The sequence below is a fragment of the Enhydra lutris genome, unplaced genomic scaffold (genome assembly GCF_002288905.1).
Source record: "Enhydra lutris kenyoni isolate GAN:26980312 unplaced genomic scaffold, ASM228890v2 scaffoldscaffold30, whole genome shotgun sequence".
NCBI lineage: Eukaryota > Metazoa > Chordata > Mammalia > Carnivora > Mustelidae > Enhydra > Enhydra lutris.
The window spans coordinates 4,659,709-4,677,924 of NW_019154114.1; the positions used below are offsets into that span (position 1 = coordinate 4,659,709).

General features: G+C 52.1%; 3 protein-coding genes and 1 pseudogene across 7 annotated transcripts in view; 2 read left to right on the forward strand and 2 right to left on the reverse strand.

The window, feature by feature from the left end:
* Positions 1-320: 320 nt before the first annotated feature.
* Positions 321-3,536, reverse strand: LOC111152961 (enkurin domain containing 1). The gene is made up of 8 exons (XM_022511722.1): positions 3,498-3,536; positions 3,185-3,284; positions 2,890-3,084; positions 2,186-2,358; positions 1,092-1,217; positions 825-988; positions 587-723; positions 321-489 (listed from the first exon to the last, which is right to left on the reverse strand). Exons 2-8 carry the CDS (start codon positions 3,267-3,269, stop codon positions 329-331), a joined length of 1,041 nt encoding a protein of 346 aa, XP_022367430.1. The 5' UTR covers positions 3,270-3,284; positions 3,498-3,536; the 3' UTR covers positions 321-328.
* LOC111152960 (glucose-fructose oxidoreductase domain containing 2) overlaps positions 3,273-18,216 on the reverse strand; it is a 45,446-nt gene continuing 30,502 nt past the window's right edge. For 3 of the 5 annotated variants that reach the window (XM_022511718.1, XM_022511717.1, XM_022511719.1), the window contains 2 exons: positions 11,485-12,379; positions 10,871-11,281 (listed from right to left, as the gene is read on the reverse strand). In XM_022511718.1, the coding sequence (XP_022367426.1) occupies positions 11,269-11,281; positions 11,485-12,379 (908 nt within the window). In that variant the 3' untranslated portion in view covers positions 10,871-11,268. Of the gene's footprint in view, positions 3,285-10,870; positions 12,380-18,216 lie in introns of those variants that run through there. The other 2 variants (XR_002640974.1, XM_022511720.1) reach the window with 2 other exon arrangements.
* LOC111152963 (chromosome unknown C16orf86 homolog) lies at positions 3,794-6,138 on the forward strand. The gene is made up of 5 exons (XM_022511724.1): positions 3,794-3,898; positions 4,115-4,344; positions 4,697-4,914; positions 4,991-5,194; positions 5,900-6,138. The coding sequence occupies exons 1-5, from the start codon at positions 3,794-3,796 to the stop codon at positions 6,091-6,093; spliced, it is 951 nt and encodes a 316-aa protein (XP_022367432.1). The 3' UTR covers positions 6,094-6,138.
* On the forward strand, positions 13,898-17,401 carry LOC111153045 (annotated as a pseudogene).

Consider the following 18,216-nt stretch of genomic DNA (forward strand, 5'->3'; position numbering starts at 1 on the left):
GCCATGGACACAAGGCAGGAGTGATAAGGATAACAGAGAGACCTTCCCGCAATTGAGCAGCAGGAGGGACACCAGGCTTGGCATTTCTAGGGTAAGAAAAGCTCTTACGGAAACAAACCTGTGTACAAAAAGTTTAATTTGGACAAAGGGATTAAGAGGCTGGGCTGGTCCTTCTACATCCACCAGTAGCTGGGAAGAGTGCTCTGGGGATACTGCCCACCCCACTCTCCTGTCTTGGAACTCCAGGCCATGATGGGGCCTCATCCTGCCTTTGCAACTGTGTGGCGATCCTCATTGAGGACCCACACAACTACCCCCATAAAAGGGCTCAGGCATCCATCTTCACGAAGACCTTGGGGCGGGAAAAGATCTTGATGGCTTCCTCTACCTGCACCAGCTTCCGGTCCAGCTCCGCACGGTGGCCCTGGGCCCTGAGTGAATCTGCCCCGGCAGGCAGCAGCACCAGCTCACGTAGCAACTGGCTCTGGCCTACAGGGGGCCCAGGGACAGTAAGTGCTGGGCAGGGGTGCATGGTCCCCACTAGGTTCCCCGTCCACTGCTCCGTATCCCTTGCCCACGAACTCACTCTGGAGCAGATTGCTCAGGGTCTCCAGCCGCTGATTCTCAGGCATGCAAGTGTGGCCTGGGGGCATGGCAGGGTCCGGCTGGCTCTGCTGGCGGGCCTCGGCCTCCCGCCGCCACAGATCCCTGCGTTCCAACAAGCTGCAGATGCACAGGCTCAGAGGTGATGGTCCCAGGGGCAGAGGTCATCTCCCACCCTCCACAGGCACCCCTCACCCTGGGTGTTGGGCAGTGGGACCTACTAATGAGGCACATGGCCCTTCTGCGTGGTGTTGTAGTGCTCCTGGGCTTGCCGCTGCTGCTCCAGCACTTGTGCCAGGACCTGCAGTGAGCGGGAATGCCTCCGGGGGGCCCTCTTGGCAGTGCGGGCATTGTGGCTAATGAAGTCCACACCCAGGCCTGGCCCCTGCAGGACACGGCAAGCAGGATGGGGCAGACAGCACTGTGATGTGCTCCTGGACCCCTCAAGATCGCTGCCCCCCTCCCCCAGCTCCCACACATCCTCTCACCTTAGCACTGGGGCCTGGTGGGGTTAGCTGAGGACTGGGGACACGGGGTGGTGGGAGCCCAGGGCCGCAGCGGGAGTGTGCCCGTAGGAAGTGGGCAGGCTCTGTTCCAGAGGCAGCGCTGGGCTCCTGGAGGGCAGGGCATAGCAGAGGAGTCAGGCAGGCTGAAGTCAGTCTTAGTCCACCCAAATGAGTGAGCTTCTGTTCCTTCTGCCTGTGAGGATATTTATCTCCAGCCCTATGGGCCTCTTCCCTTTTGAAGGAACACTTCTATCCATGAGCATTTAAGTATGTGGGTGTCTCACATCTTTAGGAAAACAACAAACCACCCCTCCTTCAACCTCAGTCCTGACTGTGGCTAAACCATTCCCTTTTTCTCTCCTTCCTGGCCAAGCTTCCTGGCTCTGTCCCCACCAAGGTCATTCACAGCTGGCCTTCAAGCCCTCAAATCCAGGGTCACTTCCCTGGGCTCACTGTCGTCAGCCTAATCCTCAATAACTCCTGGGTCTCTCTCTTCAGATCCAGACCTGACTCTCCATCTGTTTCCTGGGCATACTCCCAGCCCCCTAGGAGTCCCACAAATGCTTCAGTTTCAACAAATTTGCATATGACCTTACTGTCTTTCCTCTCTATCCTGTTCCTCCTTCTGAAGACTCTGGATAGAGAAATGGTACTACTGTCTACCAAAGAATCCCACCACTGTACCCCTGCCCTTCTCAACACCCGTAGAAATAAAGGGATCTTTTATGATGTGGGTCTGGCTGACTTCTCAGCCCAGCCTCATGCTCTTCTCCCCTGTACACAGCATACCACTGCCCACACTCCCTCTAGTCTTAGGACTTCTATCTATAAGGTTCCATCTCAGTAGAATGTTGTCTTCCATTCTCTCCTTGCCTAATTCCTACTTGCCCTTCAGGATTCTCCAGCCATCACCACTTCTGAGGAAACTCCCAGCCTGACCCTGCAGCACAATCAGCTATTTCTTAGCCCCTAGTACCCTAGTCCCCTGTGATTTTCACCCCTCTCCCTAACTCAGATTTGAGCATAACTGTCAGTCAACAGGATGAACAATGCTTGTGGCTCTCCAAGCCAGGTACCTGTAGCTGGGCCTTGACCCGGGACTCCACTCTGTCATATTTGGGCGAGTGCCACAGAGCCTTCAGGGGCCTGGGCTGTCCCTGCTCCCGGCTGCGCTCCTGCTCCTGGAAGCGCCTCTGGATCTCCCTGATCCGCTTCAGGTTCTCCTTCTCATGGTCTTTAGGGTCCTTCCCTGGGAAAAAGATGTTGCCAGACTCTACTCTACATACAGCCCAGGAGATCCAAGTCCCACCAGTTCAGACGTCAGCCTGCACCCTCCCTCCTACAGAAAGATTTCCCTGACCTCACCATCTAAGACAGTATACACATCACTACATTCCCTTCCTGACAATTACCTTCTTATGTCCTTGATTACTCTCTACATTTTTACTGTGAAGTACACCATGAATCACTTTGTATATTATATCCATCTCTTCACTTGTTTATTGTTTTTCTAGCACCTACAGAGCGGGCCGCAGTAGGCACTCTACACACAAGGTTTCGCTGATGCATGAATTCATTAAGCTGAGCTAGCGTTCCTGGGAACTACTTCATTCAGTCCTCTCCTGTGAGGAAGTAATGCATTTCTCCCTCCTTCTATAGTTGGAGAAAATGACACTCGGAGAGGCAAAGCCTGAGCCCAGATCTGGGAAGGAGAAGCAACGCTTTTGATCTCAGCGTTTGACCTCATACTCGCTTCAATGCCCCTTCGGTAGGAACTTACTCTTGGGAGAGGCCCCTGGGCCTAGGGAGATGCCCCCGAGTTGCAACAGCACTCCCCCGACGCCACGCCGGCCTCGCTCCAGGATCTCTCTGGCTCCAGGACCTATGCGGGGGCCACGCGAAGGGGTGGCGTCCAAGTCGAGGTCCGAAGTCAGCAGGTCCAGCTTCAGCGCATTTCCCTCAAGGCGTCCTTGGGCTGACAGGCCAGACAGGGTGGGGTGCGAAGCTCAGTAGTGGAGTAGAGCCAGAACCTCGCTTGGGCCTCGCCCCGCCGCGCCGCCCCATACCCAACTCACCAGAGGCCGGCCGCCGGTAGTAGTCAGGGCAGACCGTAGGGTCTGGGGGTATAGGCCCCGAGATGCGGGACGGGCCCTCACACATGCCGCCGTTGCTGCCCTGCAATGGTGCACCGAGGCCTGCTGGGCTGCGCATTTCCGGGCCCTGGCCCCTTCCTCAGCCCTGAACCCAGACCCTGACCCCGGCGTTGCCCTCCATTCCCGGTCCCCGCCGCGCAGCCCGACCCCGCCAGCCCTTGCCGCCTCCGCTCCTAACCCACTTCCCTGCCGGGTACGCGACCCCTTCCTCGAAACACTCGCGCAAGGAGCTCACCGGAGCAGTTTTGCCGCCGACTGCTGCAACCCCACGGGCTTGCTGTTGCCAGGCAACAGTAGTTTCCGTCCCTGAGGTCAGGGGCCACGGCCCCCTGGCGCAAAGCCTTCTGGGGCTTGTAGTTCCAGCTGAGAGTGGAGCAAAGCCACCGTCAGGTTCCCTTCCCACTCGCCTGTCCTTGCTGGCGGGTCTCTGGGGTCAGCGCCCGGTCCCCGGGGTCAGCGCCAGGTCCCCAAGGCCGGCCCCTCGCCGTCCTCCCCGCAAGCAACCTTCGAGGAGGCGGACCCAGGGCAGCCATGGCCTCAGCAGTGGCCGAGAGACGGCCAGGGGCCCAGGAGAAGACAGCCGCGGGGCCGGCACACCTCGCGGAGTTGTCCGGTGGCCACGCTCAGGGCTTTGAGGTGACCGTCAGGCTGTGTAGTCTTCAAACACTTGTCCACGGCGCTCTAGGAGGCCAAACTCTGTGCGACGCCTCCCCCTAACTGCCAGGACAAGCTCCACGGGGCAGGGAGGGACACGGGCTGGTGCCCTTCATCTGCATTTGGTTTCTCAGGTGTCTCATGACTGATCCCCTGTATCCTTTGCTTGGTGACCAGTTACCTATGTGTCACCTCTAGTGTCCAGTGATGGCTGACCCGTGCCTGGTACCAGCCTATGAGGCCTGCCGGACCGTGGGTGAAGACAAGTGCCCAACAGGACCCGTCTTAGAGCTGGAGGTCCAGGAGGAACAACTCAAGCTGGAGGAAGAGAGGCTTAAGCTAGAGGTGGAGTCACTAGAGGAGAGAGGCCCCAGGCCTACAGCCTCCATTGTGAGGGCCAGTCATGGTCCGAAGAGGAAGCCGGTCAAGTGAGCGAGTTTTCAGAGGGTCAGAGCTGCTGGTCTTCAGGAGGGAGGTGGGCGGGCTCACACTCATACAGAGTGCACCTTATCCCCTGCCACCACCATCATCCCTCTATCCCCCAGTTCCTGAAGAACCCTGGCATTGGGGGTGGGAGGAGGCATCCAGGGGAGGAGTCTCAAGGCCTTGTAGGGTACTGAGCTCAGAGAAGCTCTAGTCCCCTGTCCAGCCCAGAGCCTCACTGACCAGGAAGGGGACAAGAATCTAGGCCTCAGGTAGTGGACAGGCAGGGCTATTCCCTATGGTCAGGGCACAGGAGCCAAAGCTGGAGGCTGGCTCCTTAGGCCTCCTATCCCCCAGCCTCCCAGGGCCTAGCCACCAAGCCCATCCTAGGGCTGAAGCAGAGATGCCACACGGGCTGCCACTACAGAAGGAGGAATCAGAGAGTAGCCAGAGTGAGCCCTTACCATCTGCCAAACAGCACAAAAAAGCCAAGAAGCGCAAGAGTCTGGGGACCCCAGTGCTTCCAGCTCTGGCCAGCACGGTGTCTGCACCTTCAGAGACCTTGGGGCTGGAGCGTGAGTGGCAGCCCCTGGGCCTTCCCTTTTCCTCCTGCCTGATGGGACCCTGACATGGCACAGCTTGGTGTTCCAGCCACTGCCCTGACCCGGGTCTTTGCAGGAAAGGCCCAACGCCTGCGGCCCCTGTACCAGTACATCAACTATTGCAATCCGGAGCTGAATCAGGCAGGGGAGGGGGACAGGGAGGCTGAGGCAGAGATGGAGACTGAGCTGGAGCTGGCCCTGGTCCCCGCGGAAGCAGGTGTGGAGCAACTGCAGGCCTTGCTGCCTGTGGCAGGTGAGCTGGCCTCAGGCCTCACTTTGCCTTGTCCCAGTACACTGGTGTCCTCCACCCATGCTCTGGTTCCCCTGGGAGAGGAGGTGGGAGAGGAACCTGGGTGTGTGTCCAGGTCGGGGGTCAGCAGCCACCTCAAGGCTGAGGTGGATAAGTCAACCCAGGTGGACATTGACAAGATACTGAGTGTTTGCACCGCCCCACTTGTACCTCCACTCTCTCCTCAGTACAAGTGACTTTCCTGCCCCATCCCCCACCCCCGCCACTGGTGGCTCCCTTTCTCCTAAGTCTGAACCAGAGCAGCAGCCTAGGCCCTGGGTGGAGGGGAGAAGTTGGCCCTTCTCCCAACTTGGGACCTTGGACTTGCTGAAAATAAACATTTTTCCTTTTCTCAGACTTTGTGATTTCACAAATAAGATGTCTGAAGAGAGGCGGGGAAGGTGGGTGCAGGGTTTGAAGCCTGACTGATCATCTGGATCTTGACAAAAGTACAGGTTCTTGGGCACGACCCCAGACCTAACCAAATCAGAATCTGCAGGGGTGGAGCCTACTTTTGTGCATTTAAATGCTCCTCAGATGAACCTGAAGGTCAGACAGGATAACAGTGGGCATGTAGAGGGAGGTGCTGATAAGGAGAAACTTGGGGCAGAGAAAGGAAAGGGATGGCCAGGTCACAGCAAGTGCTTGGCTCTTCTCCCTGTCTCCCAGGGGAGCAGTCTGCATTTGGTCTGACCAGGAGGGTCCAACACTTAAGGTCCCCCATTGAGGTGTCCAAGTTCATCTGCCTACTGGAGGCCACGGCTGGACCAGACTTTGCCCTTAAGGTGGCCCCGCTAACAGAGGCATTGGTGCCTTTTTCTTGGCAGCCAGGGGGTAGTGGAGGATGTGAATGTTCTCCCTGAGCCTTGCAGACAAACCACTGGATAACCACAAATAGGCAAAAGCTTAAGCGGCAGCCAGTGCTGGACATTTTGGAAACCCTCGTATCCTGCTGCCTCCTGGTCCTCCTGCATGTCCTTCATATATCTTAAATGTAAGGATTTCCAAATTAAATGAGTAACTTTTCCCTCCAATCTGCTTTTTTCGCCATGTTTCATCTGCACAACTGTTCAAGCCAAAATCATGGGTGTCGCCCCAGAGCCCATCCTGTTCTTCGCTTATTCTTTACTCCTGCAAGCTAATCAGGCAGCAAATCTGGTGTATGTACCCTCTAGGCTGAGTCTCTCAGATCCTATGGTCAGCACCCCTGTCCTGGTACAGTTATCTTCAGGCGAGAGCACCCTACTGTCCCTGCTTGTGGTCCCCTGCCCGATGAATCCACCCAGTGATCCCGCTGCACACCCACCTGAACCCAATCTGTTACTTCCCTCCTAGCATCTTGCACCTCTTGCCCCAGCTGCCTTAAAACTTTTCAGTGGTGGGGCACCTGGGTGGCTCAGTGAGTTAAAGCCTCTGCCTTCGGCTCAGGTCATGATCCCAGGGTCCTGGGATCGAGCCCAGCATCCGGCTGTCCGCTCAGTGGGGAGCCTGCTTCCTCCTCTCTCTCTCTGCCTGCCTCTCTACCTACCTGTGATCTGTCTGTCAAATAAATAAATAAATATCTTTAAAAAAACAACAAAAAAAAAACTTTTCAGTGGCTTTAAGTCCCTGACCAGCCACATCTTTCTTTTACTCTCTCCACGTGGGGCTTCCCCTGCCTAAAATGCCTTTATTCCTTTACCCCTACACCTGGCTATTGCACTCTTACCTTGAAGACTTGGGGGAACTTTGCTTCTACCACCCAGGGTGTAGCATTTACATACCACTGCTGCTGTGGTTTGTTATAACTGTTTTCAGGACTAGGCTGTGAACTCCCCAAGAGCATATGTCATTGCATTGCGCCAACCTAGCAGAGGGCCCCCCCAAAAGGCACAAAGTTAAGGAGGCCAAGGTGGGGAGCTGAGGAAGCTGCAGAGAACAGGTCATCACTCCATCCAAAGTCCAGAACCATGTGGGGGACCCCTTGAATAATGGCCTGGCAAGATCATTGGGATAGGGTGGGCAGGCCCAGATGGAAGCAGGAAGAAAATCGGCATCGTCCCAGGTTGCTTCCACCTTTACAGGTCACTTGAAAGACCTGTATTATTCACTTTTTCTGCTCATACTTTATTATTATTATTTATTTATTTTTAATTATTTCTGCTCACACTTCTCCCCGGGTAGCAACCAGACCACCCCAGAAGATACTGTCCACAGGGACCAAACAGACCAAGTCTTGTCCATAGGGATGATTATGGATTCTGCAGGATTTTTCAGAGGTAAAGGGCTCTTTAACATAACTGAGCTTGGGGCACCTGGGTGGCTCAGTTAGCCAAGCATCTGCCTTTGGTTCAGGTCATGATCTCAGGGTCTTGGGATTGAGCCCCACATCGGGCTCCCTGCTTAGCAGGGGTTCTGTTTCTCCCTCTCTCTCTGCCCCTCACCCCGCTCATGATCTTTCTCATTCTGCTCTCTCAGATAAATAAAATCCTAAAAAAAAAAAAAAAAAGTTAACTGAGCTTGACTGTCTCACTTCATGGCTGAGGAAGCAGATGCCTTGAGATCACATGAGATCTTGGCTTCACATGAGATCACACCCCGGACACCAGGGAGACACTGTCCTTTCCTGAACCCTGCAGATCTGGACCTGAAGACTCTGGCTAAGGCCTGACCCAAGAAGGCCGAGTGTTTGCATTCTGTGTGGTGTCCAGAGCTGCAGGTATGAGCCAGGCCAGCACTGACGAGGAAGCTCTGTCCCTCCCTTCCAACAGGTCTTGTAGGAAATACTCAGAACTGATCTACATTTGCAGGTCTATTTCCTGACAGGTTTTTTCTAAGCAGGGTGGATTAGAGTAGCCACAGAAAGAACAAGTCACTACTATTGTTCCTAAAAGCTCACCTTAGGGGCGCCTGGGTGGCTCAGTCAGTTAAGTGTCTACCTTTGGCTCAGGTTATGATTCCAGGGTTCTGGGAACAAGCCCTGCATTAGGGTCCCTACAAGCAGGGAGTCTGCCTCTCCCTCAAAGAAATAAAGTCTTAAAAAATAAATAAGAGCTCACTCTAAGGGGGAAATGCTGAGTGTAATGCAAGGAGACAGGTGCCACAGAAGAGCAGAGGACCAACGCTGTGGGACCTCAGTGGTGGGAAGAGCTGCCATTTTGCCTAGGGAAGCAGTGGAGACAGCCCTCCAGCGAACTCCTGAAGGAGAGTTGGGGGGCCTTCCAAGCAGAGGTGCACCAGGGAAAAACCTTGCTTATGTGGAAGAAGTCAGCCCCATGCAGGAGGGCCCCCTCATTTAGCATGGCTTAAGCAGAGGCATGGCCCCCAGACCCGGGTGGGGAGTTCTGGGAGTGATGAGAAGGAGTGTAGGCAAGGAGGATCTTGGCCCGGCATTCTGGAGAGGTCACTTGGGCAGGAGTGAGAAGGGCAAAACGTGGAGGGGAGAAGGGACAGGGAGGTAAGGGGGGCTGCTAGGTTGACTGCTGTTTGGATGAGTATGAGGCCTACATTTGGTTGGGAGTTGAGAAATAAGCAATAGGTATTTGGAACTTCTTTTCTGGTTGCTCTCACAGAGAGCAAACTGCATTTCCAGCTGCTTGGAAAAATTTAATCTACTCTGCCCCCAGGAAGATCCTTGAGATTAGGGAGCTGGTCCTGGGAGGTAATGCTGCCTTCCTCCAGGAGGGGGTGCTGCGTGACAAGCCTGGATCTGAATGCAGACACAGTCACCCCTGAGGAGGAGAACCCAGCTGGTTTCCTCAGCCACAGGCCTCTGGGGGATCGCCATGGACCTATGCTCTGGGGAGTACCAACAGAGGACCCCAGGGTCCTCACAAAAGTAGCTCTACACCAAGCCCACTGCCACTTGCCTCAGGACTTCTGGGAACCTGTCTTTGTCAACAAGGGGTTTGCTGTGGAGCCCCATGAAACTTCAGTAGTGCCACTGTGGGTCAGCAACCTGGCTCTTCCTTAAGTAAGAGCACCTGAGTCATGTATGATGGACACTTGTGCTTTCTTAGTAAATACCCCAATTTAGGAAGGATCCCATCATCCTACTAACACACAGAGGGACTGACCTGGAGCTGAGCTGATCACCCCAGGAAGAAGAGAGCAGCCTCTTTCTTTTTCTTTAAAGTAGGCTCCTCACCCAGTATGGATCCCAATGCCAGGCTGGAACCCATAACCCCAAGACCAAGACCTGAGCTGAGATCAAGTGTCTGACACTCAACTGGCTGAGCCACCCAGGCACCCACCCACCCCTTTCTAAACTCTACTGGCATCCTGCCTTGTGGGCTCTCTGCAGTCTGCCTCCCGGCTGAGGCCTCACTGAAATTCCTGCTGCAGAGGGAAGGCAGTAACCTGGACGGGGGCCTGAGTGGGGAGGGGCAGCACCTGGGCACTCGGTCTCTGAGATCTGCAAGTGCTGGGGAAAGAGTAGTCTAGGGTCAGGCTCTGTAGTCAGATGACCCTGACCAGACTCCTTCCTGCTCCATCACTTGTAACTTATAGGAAGCAAGGAACTTTGCCCCTCTCTGCCTCAGTTTTCTGATCTGAATAATGAGAATTTTTGTAGTGGTACCCCATAGAGTGGTTTGGATATTAAATGAAGTAACACACATGAAGTGTCTTCCCCGGGAGGGAGGGGCAGGCAGCATGCAAGCAGCACACTCCCCGACACTAGCCGCTGCTGTGTTGTTGCACAAAGAAAAGGTTTAGAACCAGGACAACACATAGGAAAATCAGCCTGACAAATTCTAGAAAGGGTGCCAAGAGGAAGAGGGAGGCTTCCCTGAACCTTTCTTTCTCTGGCAAGGAGCCCAGGGCAAGGAAGAGAGAGGAAGTTTAGAGAAGGGAAGAGTTGGGTTTAGGCCTAATCTGGGAAGGCTGGCAGAGGAAACAAAGGGGTGCGTGTGTCCCTTCCCCCCACCCACCTCACCTCTGACATGGATAAAAGGCGGTCCCAGTGTAGACCAGTTAATAAAAGCAAGGCTGGGGCACCTGGGTGGCTCAGTGGGTTAAGCCTCTGCCTTCAGCTCAGGTCATGATCTCAGGATCCTGGGATCCAGCCCCGCATGGGGCTCTCTTCTCACTGGGAAGCCAGCTTCCCCCTCTCTCTACCTGCCTCTCTGCCTACTTGTGATCTCTGTCAATTAAATAAATAAAATCTTAAAAAAAGAAAAAAAGCAAAGCTGGTGACCGGCTCTCTGGGTCAGGCGGCCTTTGGCTATACCCACTCCATGGGGCAAGACATGGAGCCGTCCTCTAGTTCATTCCATCCAGGTTCCCTGAGAGCACTCCTCACTTCTCTCCCAGGGCTCTCCAGAACCAAATCCATGGTTGCGAGAACAGAACACTTCCTGACCTCCAGCCCAGGAGGGTCCCTAATTCTCCCTATCTCCCTGAGACGGCATGCATGACAAGCACAGGTTAGGAAGTCTCGAGTCCTGTTGTCTGAGAAAAGACTCTTCCCTGGAGGGTTCCTGGGATTCAGTTGCAAGGGATAAGCTCACTAGACTGTGATGGATCCAAAGCAGGCCAGAGCTGCTGTGGAGCCACAAGGAAAGAGAAAAACATAAACAATCTATAACAGTAAACAAGCCTTTCATGATTGAAGAAATCCAACTCACCAAACAAACCACCAGCAACTACATGACATAGTGTCAGACTTTCTGGTTTATTTACGAACATTTATCAGATATTCCAGAACCCTCCCTATCTCCTCTCTGCCAAGTCACAGGCCCTTTTGCCCCAGGTCAACAGCCCCTGAGAGCTTACCTAATGAACAACCCCTCCTCCCTGCCAGGGAAGGGGCAGCCTAGAGGCTGGAAGGGCCTGGTCACACAGGAAGGACGACAGGTGCGGATCCCTGAGGGATGACTGGATGCCCTCACCATTCCTGAGATGCCCTAGCCCAGGAAGGGCATGAAAACAAGGCTTCTTGTCATGTTTCCTCAGGTGAGGAACCAGCCAAGCTGGGTTCTTGCCATGCTTCCTCACCTAGTTAGGACCACCAATTGGCGAAGGCAGCCTCCAACCCGCTTCACTGTGCTGGCCCTCAGCTACATCAGCACCCTGCAAGTGTGAGGAGTAGATGAGCAGTGGAGGGGGTGTTTTCCCAGGGCCACCTTGGCTTTCACCTGGGCCCTGCCCAAGTTCACTGGTGAAATGAAAGACACTGTCTGTGCTCCGGCCGAGCCCTCCCGCCTCAGCTTCTGGTCCCCCCTGCCACTGGCCCCTCCGCCCCGGGGGGGCAGGGAGCCCACACGCAGGCTCACAGGTTATTCCGCTGGAGCGCCTCACAGAGGTTCTGGTTGGCATCAGGTTCTTCCGTCAGCACCTCCACAGCCTCCCACTCCCCGGATCTGCTTGACCTTTTGATGGCATCCACCACACTCTGCATGTACAGCCCATCCTCGAACGAGGCGGCCATCGAGACAGGGGTGTGGTCCCAGGTGCGGCGGTCCCCCTGCCCCTGGAAGGACTGGCGCAGGGCCTGCACCATGTAGACCATGCCCTTCAGGTAGAGCAGCGGGACATCCTGGGGCCCCTGCTCGGGCAGCCCTGCCCCTACAGCCAGCGAGTCCCTCAAGAGCAGCTCCTCTTGCGTGGCAGAGTTCTTTTGCCCGTAGAGGTCCGCTCCTCGGGCAACGAGGCGTCCTGCAGAGCCCACCACCATGACCTCATGCACAAAGGCGCCTGGCATGTTGAAGTTAAGTGTTACTGTGCTGCACACCCCCCCGCCCATGAGCATCTGGAAGAAGCAGAAGTCATCACTGGTGACATGGCGGATGCCACGGATGGCTGCGTTCTGCCTCACGAAGGTCTTGAGCAGCCCGTGTACCTTCTCGGCTCTCCGGCCGGTAAGGTGGGTCAGCAGGTCCACAATGTAGGTGCCCATGGTATGCAGGCCCCCACCACCCATGAGCTCGTCACAGATCCAGCCATAGTTGGGGCTGAGCAGGCTGCCTGAGTAGATGCGGGCATCGCAGATCATTACTGCGCCCACGTAGTGCTCCGCGATCAGCTGCTTCATGCGCACAAAGGCAGGCAGGAAGCGCAGCACGTTCCCCACCAGGCTCATCAGCTGTGGGTAGTAGCGTGAGGCGGTCACCATCCGGAAGGCATCCACTGAGGTTGCTGCCTTCTCACAAACCACATTCTTCCCAATACCTAAGAACAAAACACACCAGAAAATCTCAAAGTTCCAAGAGATTTATACTGGGGGGAAAATCTTTTCCTGAAGGCACATGAGCTCTGAAAAGCCTCCTATTATCAGATGGTGGCCTGGGACAAGAGGAAAGGTGATGGCTTGGATAAAAATGGTACACTGTGACTGGGACTGAAGAACAAGTTATAGGCTGGAGAAAGACAAGTAAATCCTTAAGGGAAAATGAAAGTAGAGGCAGAAGGTGCAAACCAGGAATCGGAAATAAACAGAGGAGGTATGGTGGGTAATTTTACATGCCAACCTGGTTAGGCTGTGGTGTCCAGCAAAAACCAGCCTGGACACTGTTGGGAAGGTTTTCTTTTCTTTTTTTTTTTTTTTTTTTGGTGTGATTAGCATTTAAACCAGTAGATTTTGAGTATATCAGATCACCCTCCACAATCTGAGTGGGCCTCATAATCATTTGAAGGTCTTAGGCAAAAAGACTGAGGCTCCATGGAGAGGAAGGAATTCTGCCTCCAGACTCAATTCTGCAACATCAGCTGTTGCTGGAATTTCCATCCTCTTGTCCTGCTCTGCAGATTTCAGATCTGTCAGCTCCTACAATCACATGAGCTGATTCCTTAAAATAAATTTCTCCCACTCTCTATATACCTTCATTGGTCCTGTTTCTCTGGAGAACACTACCTAATATATGTGGGCTGGAGAGATGGACATGCCTATGTACTTTCATACATTTATTAGATCAGCTTGGGGCAAAAGTATCTAATCTCTATTTTAGGGGACAGGCTTTGACCTCTCAGTTTTAACTACAGAAAGATTGTTCCAAAGATTGTTCTCTGAAAACACTAGTCCAACAAGTTAGTGTAGTCAAAAGGTCAGAAAATGTTTGGTCGGCTCTAGTAGCAAGAGAAAGGGAATAAAAATATTCCTTCTGTCCTAATGACTGCTCTGATTATACTATAGCTGGGATGTACTGAGAGAGCAAAACAAGGCTAGAAAAAGGCCTGGTTAGAGAGAGCTAGAAGACTGAGCAGCCTCCATATTAGGAAGCCGAAAGAATCAATACTCTTCCATGTTTTAAGATGAAAGCTCATGAGGGTATGAGTAGTCAAAAGACACCAACACCAGGATACTCCTGTGAGCTTGGGGTGGTTCGAATGGAAGTCCCATGTTAATACCTCCACAGATGCAGGGGTGGGGGCAAAGCAAAGGGGAGGTCCTTGCACTCAGGTCTGGCAGGAGGGCGCCCTACAAGAAGAGTAGCACCTGACTGCTATTATCATCTGCTCTTAAGTCTCCAAAACTTCCCTACATACATGGATTTTAGGGTTAGGGACTGGAGAATCACAATCCTGGGTGACAATTTGGCCACGTGGCTACAGAACATATATGGCTGACCAGGGAAATAATGAGGAAATTAGATTCTCAGACACAAACACCCCATCTGAGGGCTGCAGCTCTGACCAACCCAGAAACTACTTCTAACTTACTCACGGTAGGGATTGAGTGGACACTGCAGCATGGAGCAGAGGGGAGACAGGTGGGGGGAAAAGAACTTTTGTGGCTGCCGGGAGTTTGGTGATGATAAAACCAGGATAAGGAATCTCCATTGCAGGTCAAGAGAGGTCAGGGAAGGAGGAGAGACCTCCCATCTTGAGCCCGAACAACTGGAATGCTTTTGAACGTAGGACCGCGTAGTATTATCGGTATGGGAGTTAAAGGCCATCTTGAATTAAACAGGTTCCTGCAGGTCAACTACACATGATCTTTAACTTTAGAGAACCTGGGTTGCCCTGAAAGACATATTTATTTAAGTTATCTAGCATTCCTGCTAGGAAGCCAAAGGAGAGATTAGAGAAGCTAGGGACTGCTTTTTCTTAACAGGGAGTGGGAAAAGCATAGATGCTGAATGCTTATTAGCTCATATTTTTTGGAGTGTGAATAAATTTCAAGCTAAAACCCTTTCTCCAGCACACATTCCCAGATTTCTCAGGATTGAGGTGCCAGTGAACAGCAGAGGCCCAGTGAGGCTGCCCCAGAATATCTCTTTGTTCCCTATTAACACAGCACCGGTTCAGAGCTCTAGGACCACGGCACCCCGGTTAGCCCACCTAGAGACATGGGACTAGAGAAAGGAGACTTCAAACACTAGGCAGAGAAGTAGCTCAGGAAGAGCACCACTTTTCCGTGCTCCCTAAATCCAGGAAGTCTACTTTGGTGGCGGGGGCAAGGGGTGGGTGTACAAAAATGTTTCTTCTACTAGAAAAACAAAGTTGAAAGCCACAAGACTGAATGACTCTTGTCTCCTCTTTCTCAGGTCACTGGCCCCATTAGCCCCCTGGGTCACACCAGACTGGGGGAGCATGAGCAGAATTTGTGTGCCAGGCCCTGTGCCATGCCCTGGGGACACAGCATTGAGTTTGGTCTTTACTTTCAGAGGACTTAAGGTTTAGTGGGAGAGGTAGCTATTAATCAGATTACCATATAAATACATGTAGAACTGTACTTGTTGTAAATGCAGTGAAGATGAAATAAATGGTAAAATGAGAACATATACCAGGAACCTGAACTTGACTGGGCAGGGAATCAGAGAAGACGTCCCCAGGGACCAGGATTCCAGAGATTAAATTATTTGGGCTCTTTGAAGAACAATATCTTTTTATCTCACAAGCCCATAGGAAAAAGTTGGCAAATTCAGTGTTTTTCTAATGAAGCACATTAGTGCCAAGAACTGGGCACAGAAACCTCCCTTTTAGTGACAGATTTAAGAAAACATTCAACTGTGGCAAAAATGTTGGGGCATTTTACAGACTAGAATACACTTTTTCCGAACCACTTCTAAACTGAGAAATAAAACATGTTAGGGTCCCTCCCTCTCCTTTAAGGAACTCATGGAAAAGCTTTAAGGATAACACTGAAGGCGAAAGAAGATGACCAAAAAAAAAAAAAAAAAAAAAAGTAGAAAATAAAATGCCACAAAAAGAGCTGTGATATGAAAAGGACACCTCCAGAGGCTAAGTCCAAGAGTGAATTTTAGAAAACCATCAATAAGAGCGAGGGCAAGAAACAATCTTTATGGGGGCACCTGGTGGCTCAGTTGGCTAAGTGTCTGCCTTCGGCTCAGGTCATGCTCCCAGGGTCCTGGGATCGTGCCCTGTTTCAGGCTCCCTGCTCAGCGGAAGTTGGCTTCTCCCTCTCCCTCTACTGCTCCCCCTCGTTGTTTGTGCTCTCTTGCTCGCTCGCTCTCTCAAATAAATAGATAAAATCTTAAAAAAGAAAAAGAAAAAGAATCTTTATGGCCTCAGAGGTGAAGTAACATCTAAAGGTGAAACAAGCCGAGGAAAATGTAATTTTTCCTACACCACTAAGACTTAATGAGATGTAACCCTAGTGTTCCTGGGCTTTGGTTTCTTTCACTGAAAAGGAAGATGCTGGATTAGGTCAGTGGTTCTCAAGTCTGTAGTGTGTGTCAGAATCACCTAGAAGGCTTCTTCAAACACGACTGCTAGGCTTCACCCACAGAGATTCAGAAGGTCTGGGATGGGCCCTGAGAATCTGGATTTATAACAAGTTTCCACATGATGCTGAAGGTGCAGGTCTGAGAATCACATTCTGAGAACACTGGCCTGGAAGTTCTCTTCATAGAGGCCGCAGGCCTGAAATTTCTATGATTTTATGCATGTGAATGCCAGGAGAAAATACAGTCCTACTGGTCAGTATGAAAAATTTTAGAAGAATATACAGTCTATCATATGTTTTTTTCCTCCCCCTAATGTAATCTTTATGTCCAACGTGGGGCTCCAACTCACGACCCCATGATCAAGAGTCGAATGCTCTACCAACTGAGCCAGCCAGGTGCCCCCATCATCATACACGTCTTCATAGATGCAAATCTCTATTGGTATTTTTCAGTCTCTAAGATTTATCTTTTATAATGCTTAGCATAGCATAATGCAAGGAGGATCCTTAACTAAATAGTCTTTATTATTTATTTATTTATTTAATAAGATTTTATTTATTTGACAGACAGAGATCACAAGTAGGCAGGGAGGCAGGCAGAGAGAGAGGAGGAAGCAGGCTCCCCACCCAGCAGAGAGCCTGATGCGGGGCTCGATCCCAGGACCCTGGGATCATGACCTGAGCTGAAGGCAGAGGCTTGAACCCACTGAGCCACCCAGGCGCCCCTAAATAGAGTCTTTAGATGATTGTGGTAAGTTTCTCACAGGTTCAAGATCTGATTGGATCAAAGGTGATCTAGAATTAAGAGTATGTCAATAGCTATATAGCTAAGTAATTATATCACTTTCCCCCAGCTTTAAAAAAAAGACTTGAGGGGGCACCTGGGTGGCTCAGTCATTAAGCATCTGCTTTCGGCTCAGGTCATGATCCCAAGATCCTGGGATCGAGCCCCGCATCGGACTCTTTGCTCAGCAGGAAGCCTGCTTCTCCCTCTCCTACTCCCCCTGCTTGTGTTCCCTTTCTCTTCCTGTCTCTGTCAAATAATGAATAAAATCTAAAACAAAACAAAAGCAAAAAACTGAGGATTGTTCTCTGTCTTCTCTGCCCTGGAAGCAGCTCTCCTGCCACAGCCCCTCAACCCCTGAAAATGTCTGCCTGTGCAAGGGTGTCTCCAACTCCTTCTTGGTCAGGAGCACCTCTCGGGTGTTGAGCCAATCACTGTCTGGACCAGCCACTGGAGACACTGACACATGAGAGCCTTGGCGGCTTGGCAGCTCCACATCCCCTGACCTTACTTATCCCTAGCCATAGCTTCCCAACCAGCGCCCTTTCAAGGGGTATCAACATAGAAGTCAAATTCATCGGGGCTGGGGCTGCCACGGTAGGGGTGGCTGGCTCTGGGGATGGAACTGGGACTTTGCCTGGGAGCCCCATCATTGGTTATGCCAGGAACCCCTCTCTGAAGCAATAGCTCTTCTCCTACCCCATTCTGGGTTTTGTCCTCTTGGGGGGCCTTGGGGCTCTTCTGCACGATGGTGACTTTTCTCATCCTCTTCACCATGTGAGGAGCCTTCTCCACCTCCTATGTCTCACCTGCTCCGTACACTCCTTTTCCTATATCTACCCAGGCGCCACCTAGGCTCCCCTATTTATTTATTTACTTACTTATTTTTAAAGTGAATTTGGGGCGCCTGGGTGGCTCAGAGGGTTAAGCTGCTGCCTTCAGCTCGGGTCATGATCTCAGGGTCCTGGTACCCTGCTCGGTGGGGAGCCTGCTTCCCCCACCCCACCTGCCTCTCTGCCTACTTGTGATCTCTGTCTGTCAAATAAATGAATAAAATCTTGGAAAAAAAATAAATAATTAAAAAATGATTTTTAAAAAAAAAGATTTTATTTAAAAAATGATTTTAAAAATAAAATGAATTTAACTTAGGGGCAAGTGACTGGCTCAGTTGGAAGAGCATACAACTCTTGTTTTTTTAAAAGATTTTATTTATTTGAGACAGAGAGAGATCATAAGTAGGCAGAGAAGCAGGCAGAGAGAGTGCTTAAGTGAGAATTCTCAATTTAAACAAAAGGAAAAGGGGAGGGCACCTGGGTGGCTCAGTGGGTTGAGCCTCTGCCTTTGGCTCAAGTCATGATCTCTGGGTCCTGAGATGGAGCCCTGCGTGAGGATCTCTGCTCAGCAGGGAGCCTGCTCACCTCCCCTTCCCTGCCCCACCCCTCTGCCTACTTGTGATCTCTCTCTGTCCAATAAATAAATAAAATCTTAAAAAAAAAAAAAAAGGAGGGACGCCTGGGTGGCTCAGTTGGTTAAGCAGCTGCCTTCGGCTCAGGTCATGATCCCAGCGTCCTGGGATCGAGTCCCACATCGGGCTCC

Coding starts and splice junctions, on each gene's coding strand:
- LOC111152963 (XM_022511724.1), top strand. CDS start 3,794: ATGGCCTCAGCAGTGGCCGAGAGACGGCCAGGGGCCCAGGAGAAGACA. Junction 4,345..4,696: donor CCGAAGAGGAAGCCGGTCAA/GTGAGCGAGTTT, acceptor CCTATCCCCCAG/CCTCCCAGGGCCTAGCCACC. Junction 4,915..4,990: donor AGAGACCTTGGGGCTGGAGC/GTGAGTGGCAGC, acceptor TTGGTGTTCCAG/CCACTGCCCTGACCCGGGTC.
- LOC111152961 (XM_022511722.1), bottom strand. CDS start 3,269: ATGTGTGAGGGCCCGTCCCGCATCTCGGGGCCTATACCCCCAGACCCT. Junction 724..824: donor AAGGGCCATGTGCCTCATTA/GTAGGTCCCACT, acceptor GTGCATCTGCAG/CTTGTTGGAACGCAGGGATC. Junction 490..586: donor CCTGAGCAATCTGCTCCAGA/GTGAGTTCGTGG, acceptor GGCCCCCTGTAG/GCCAGAGCCAGTTGCTACGT.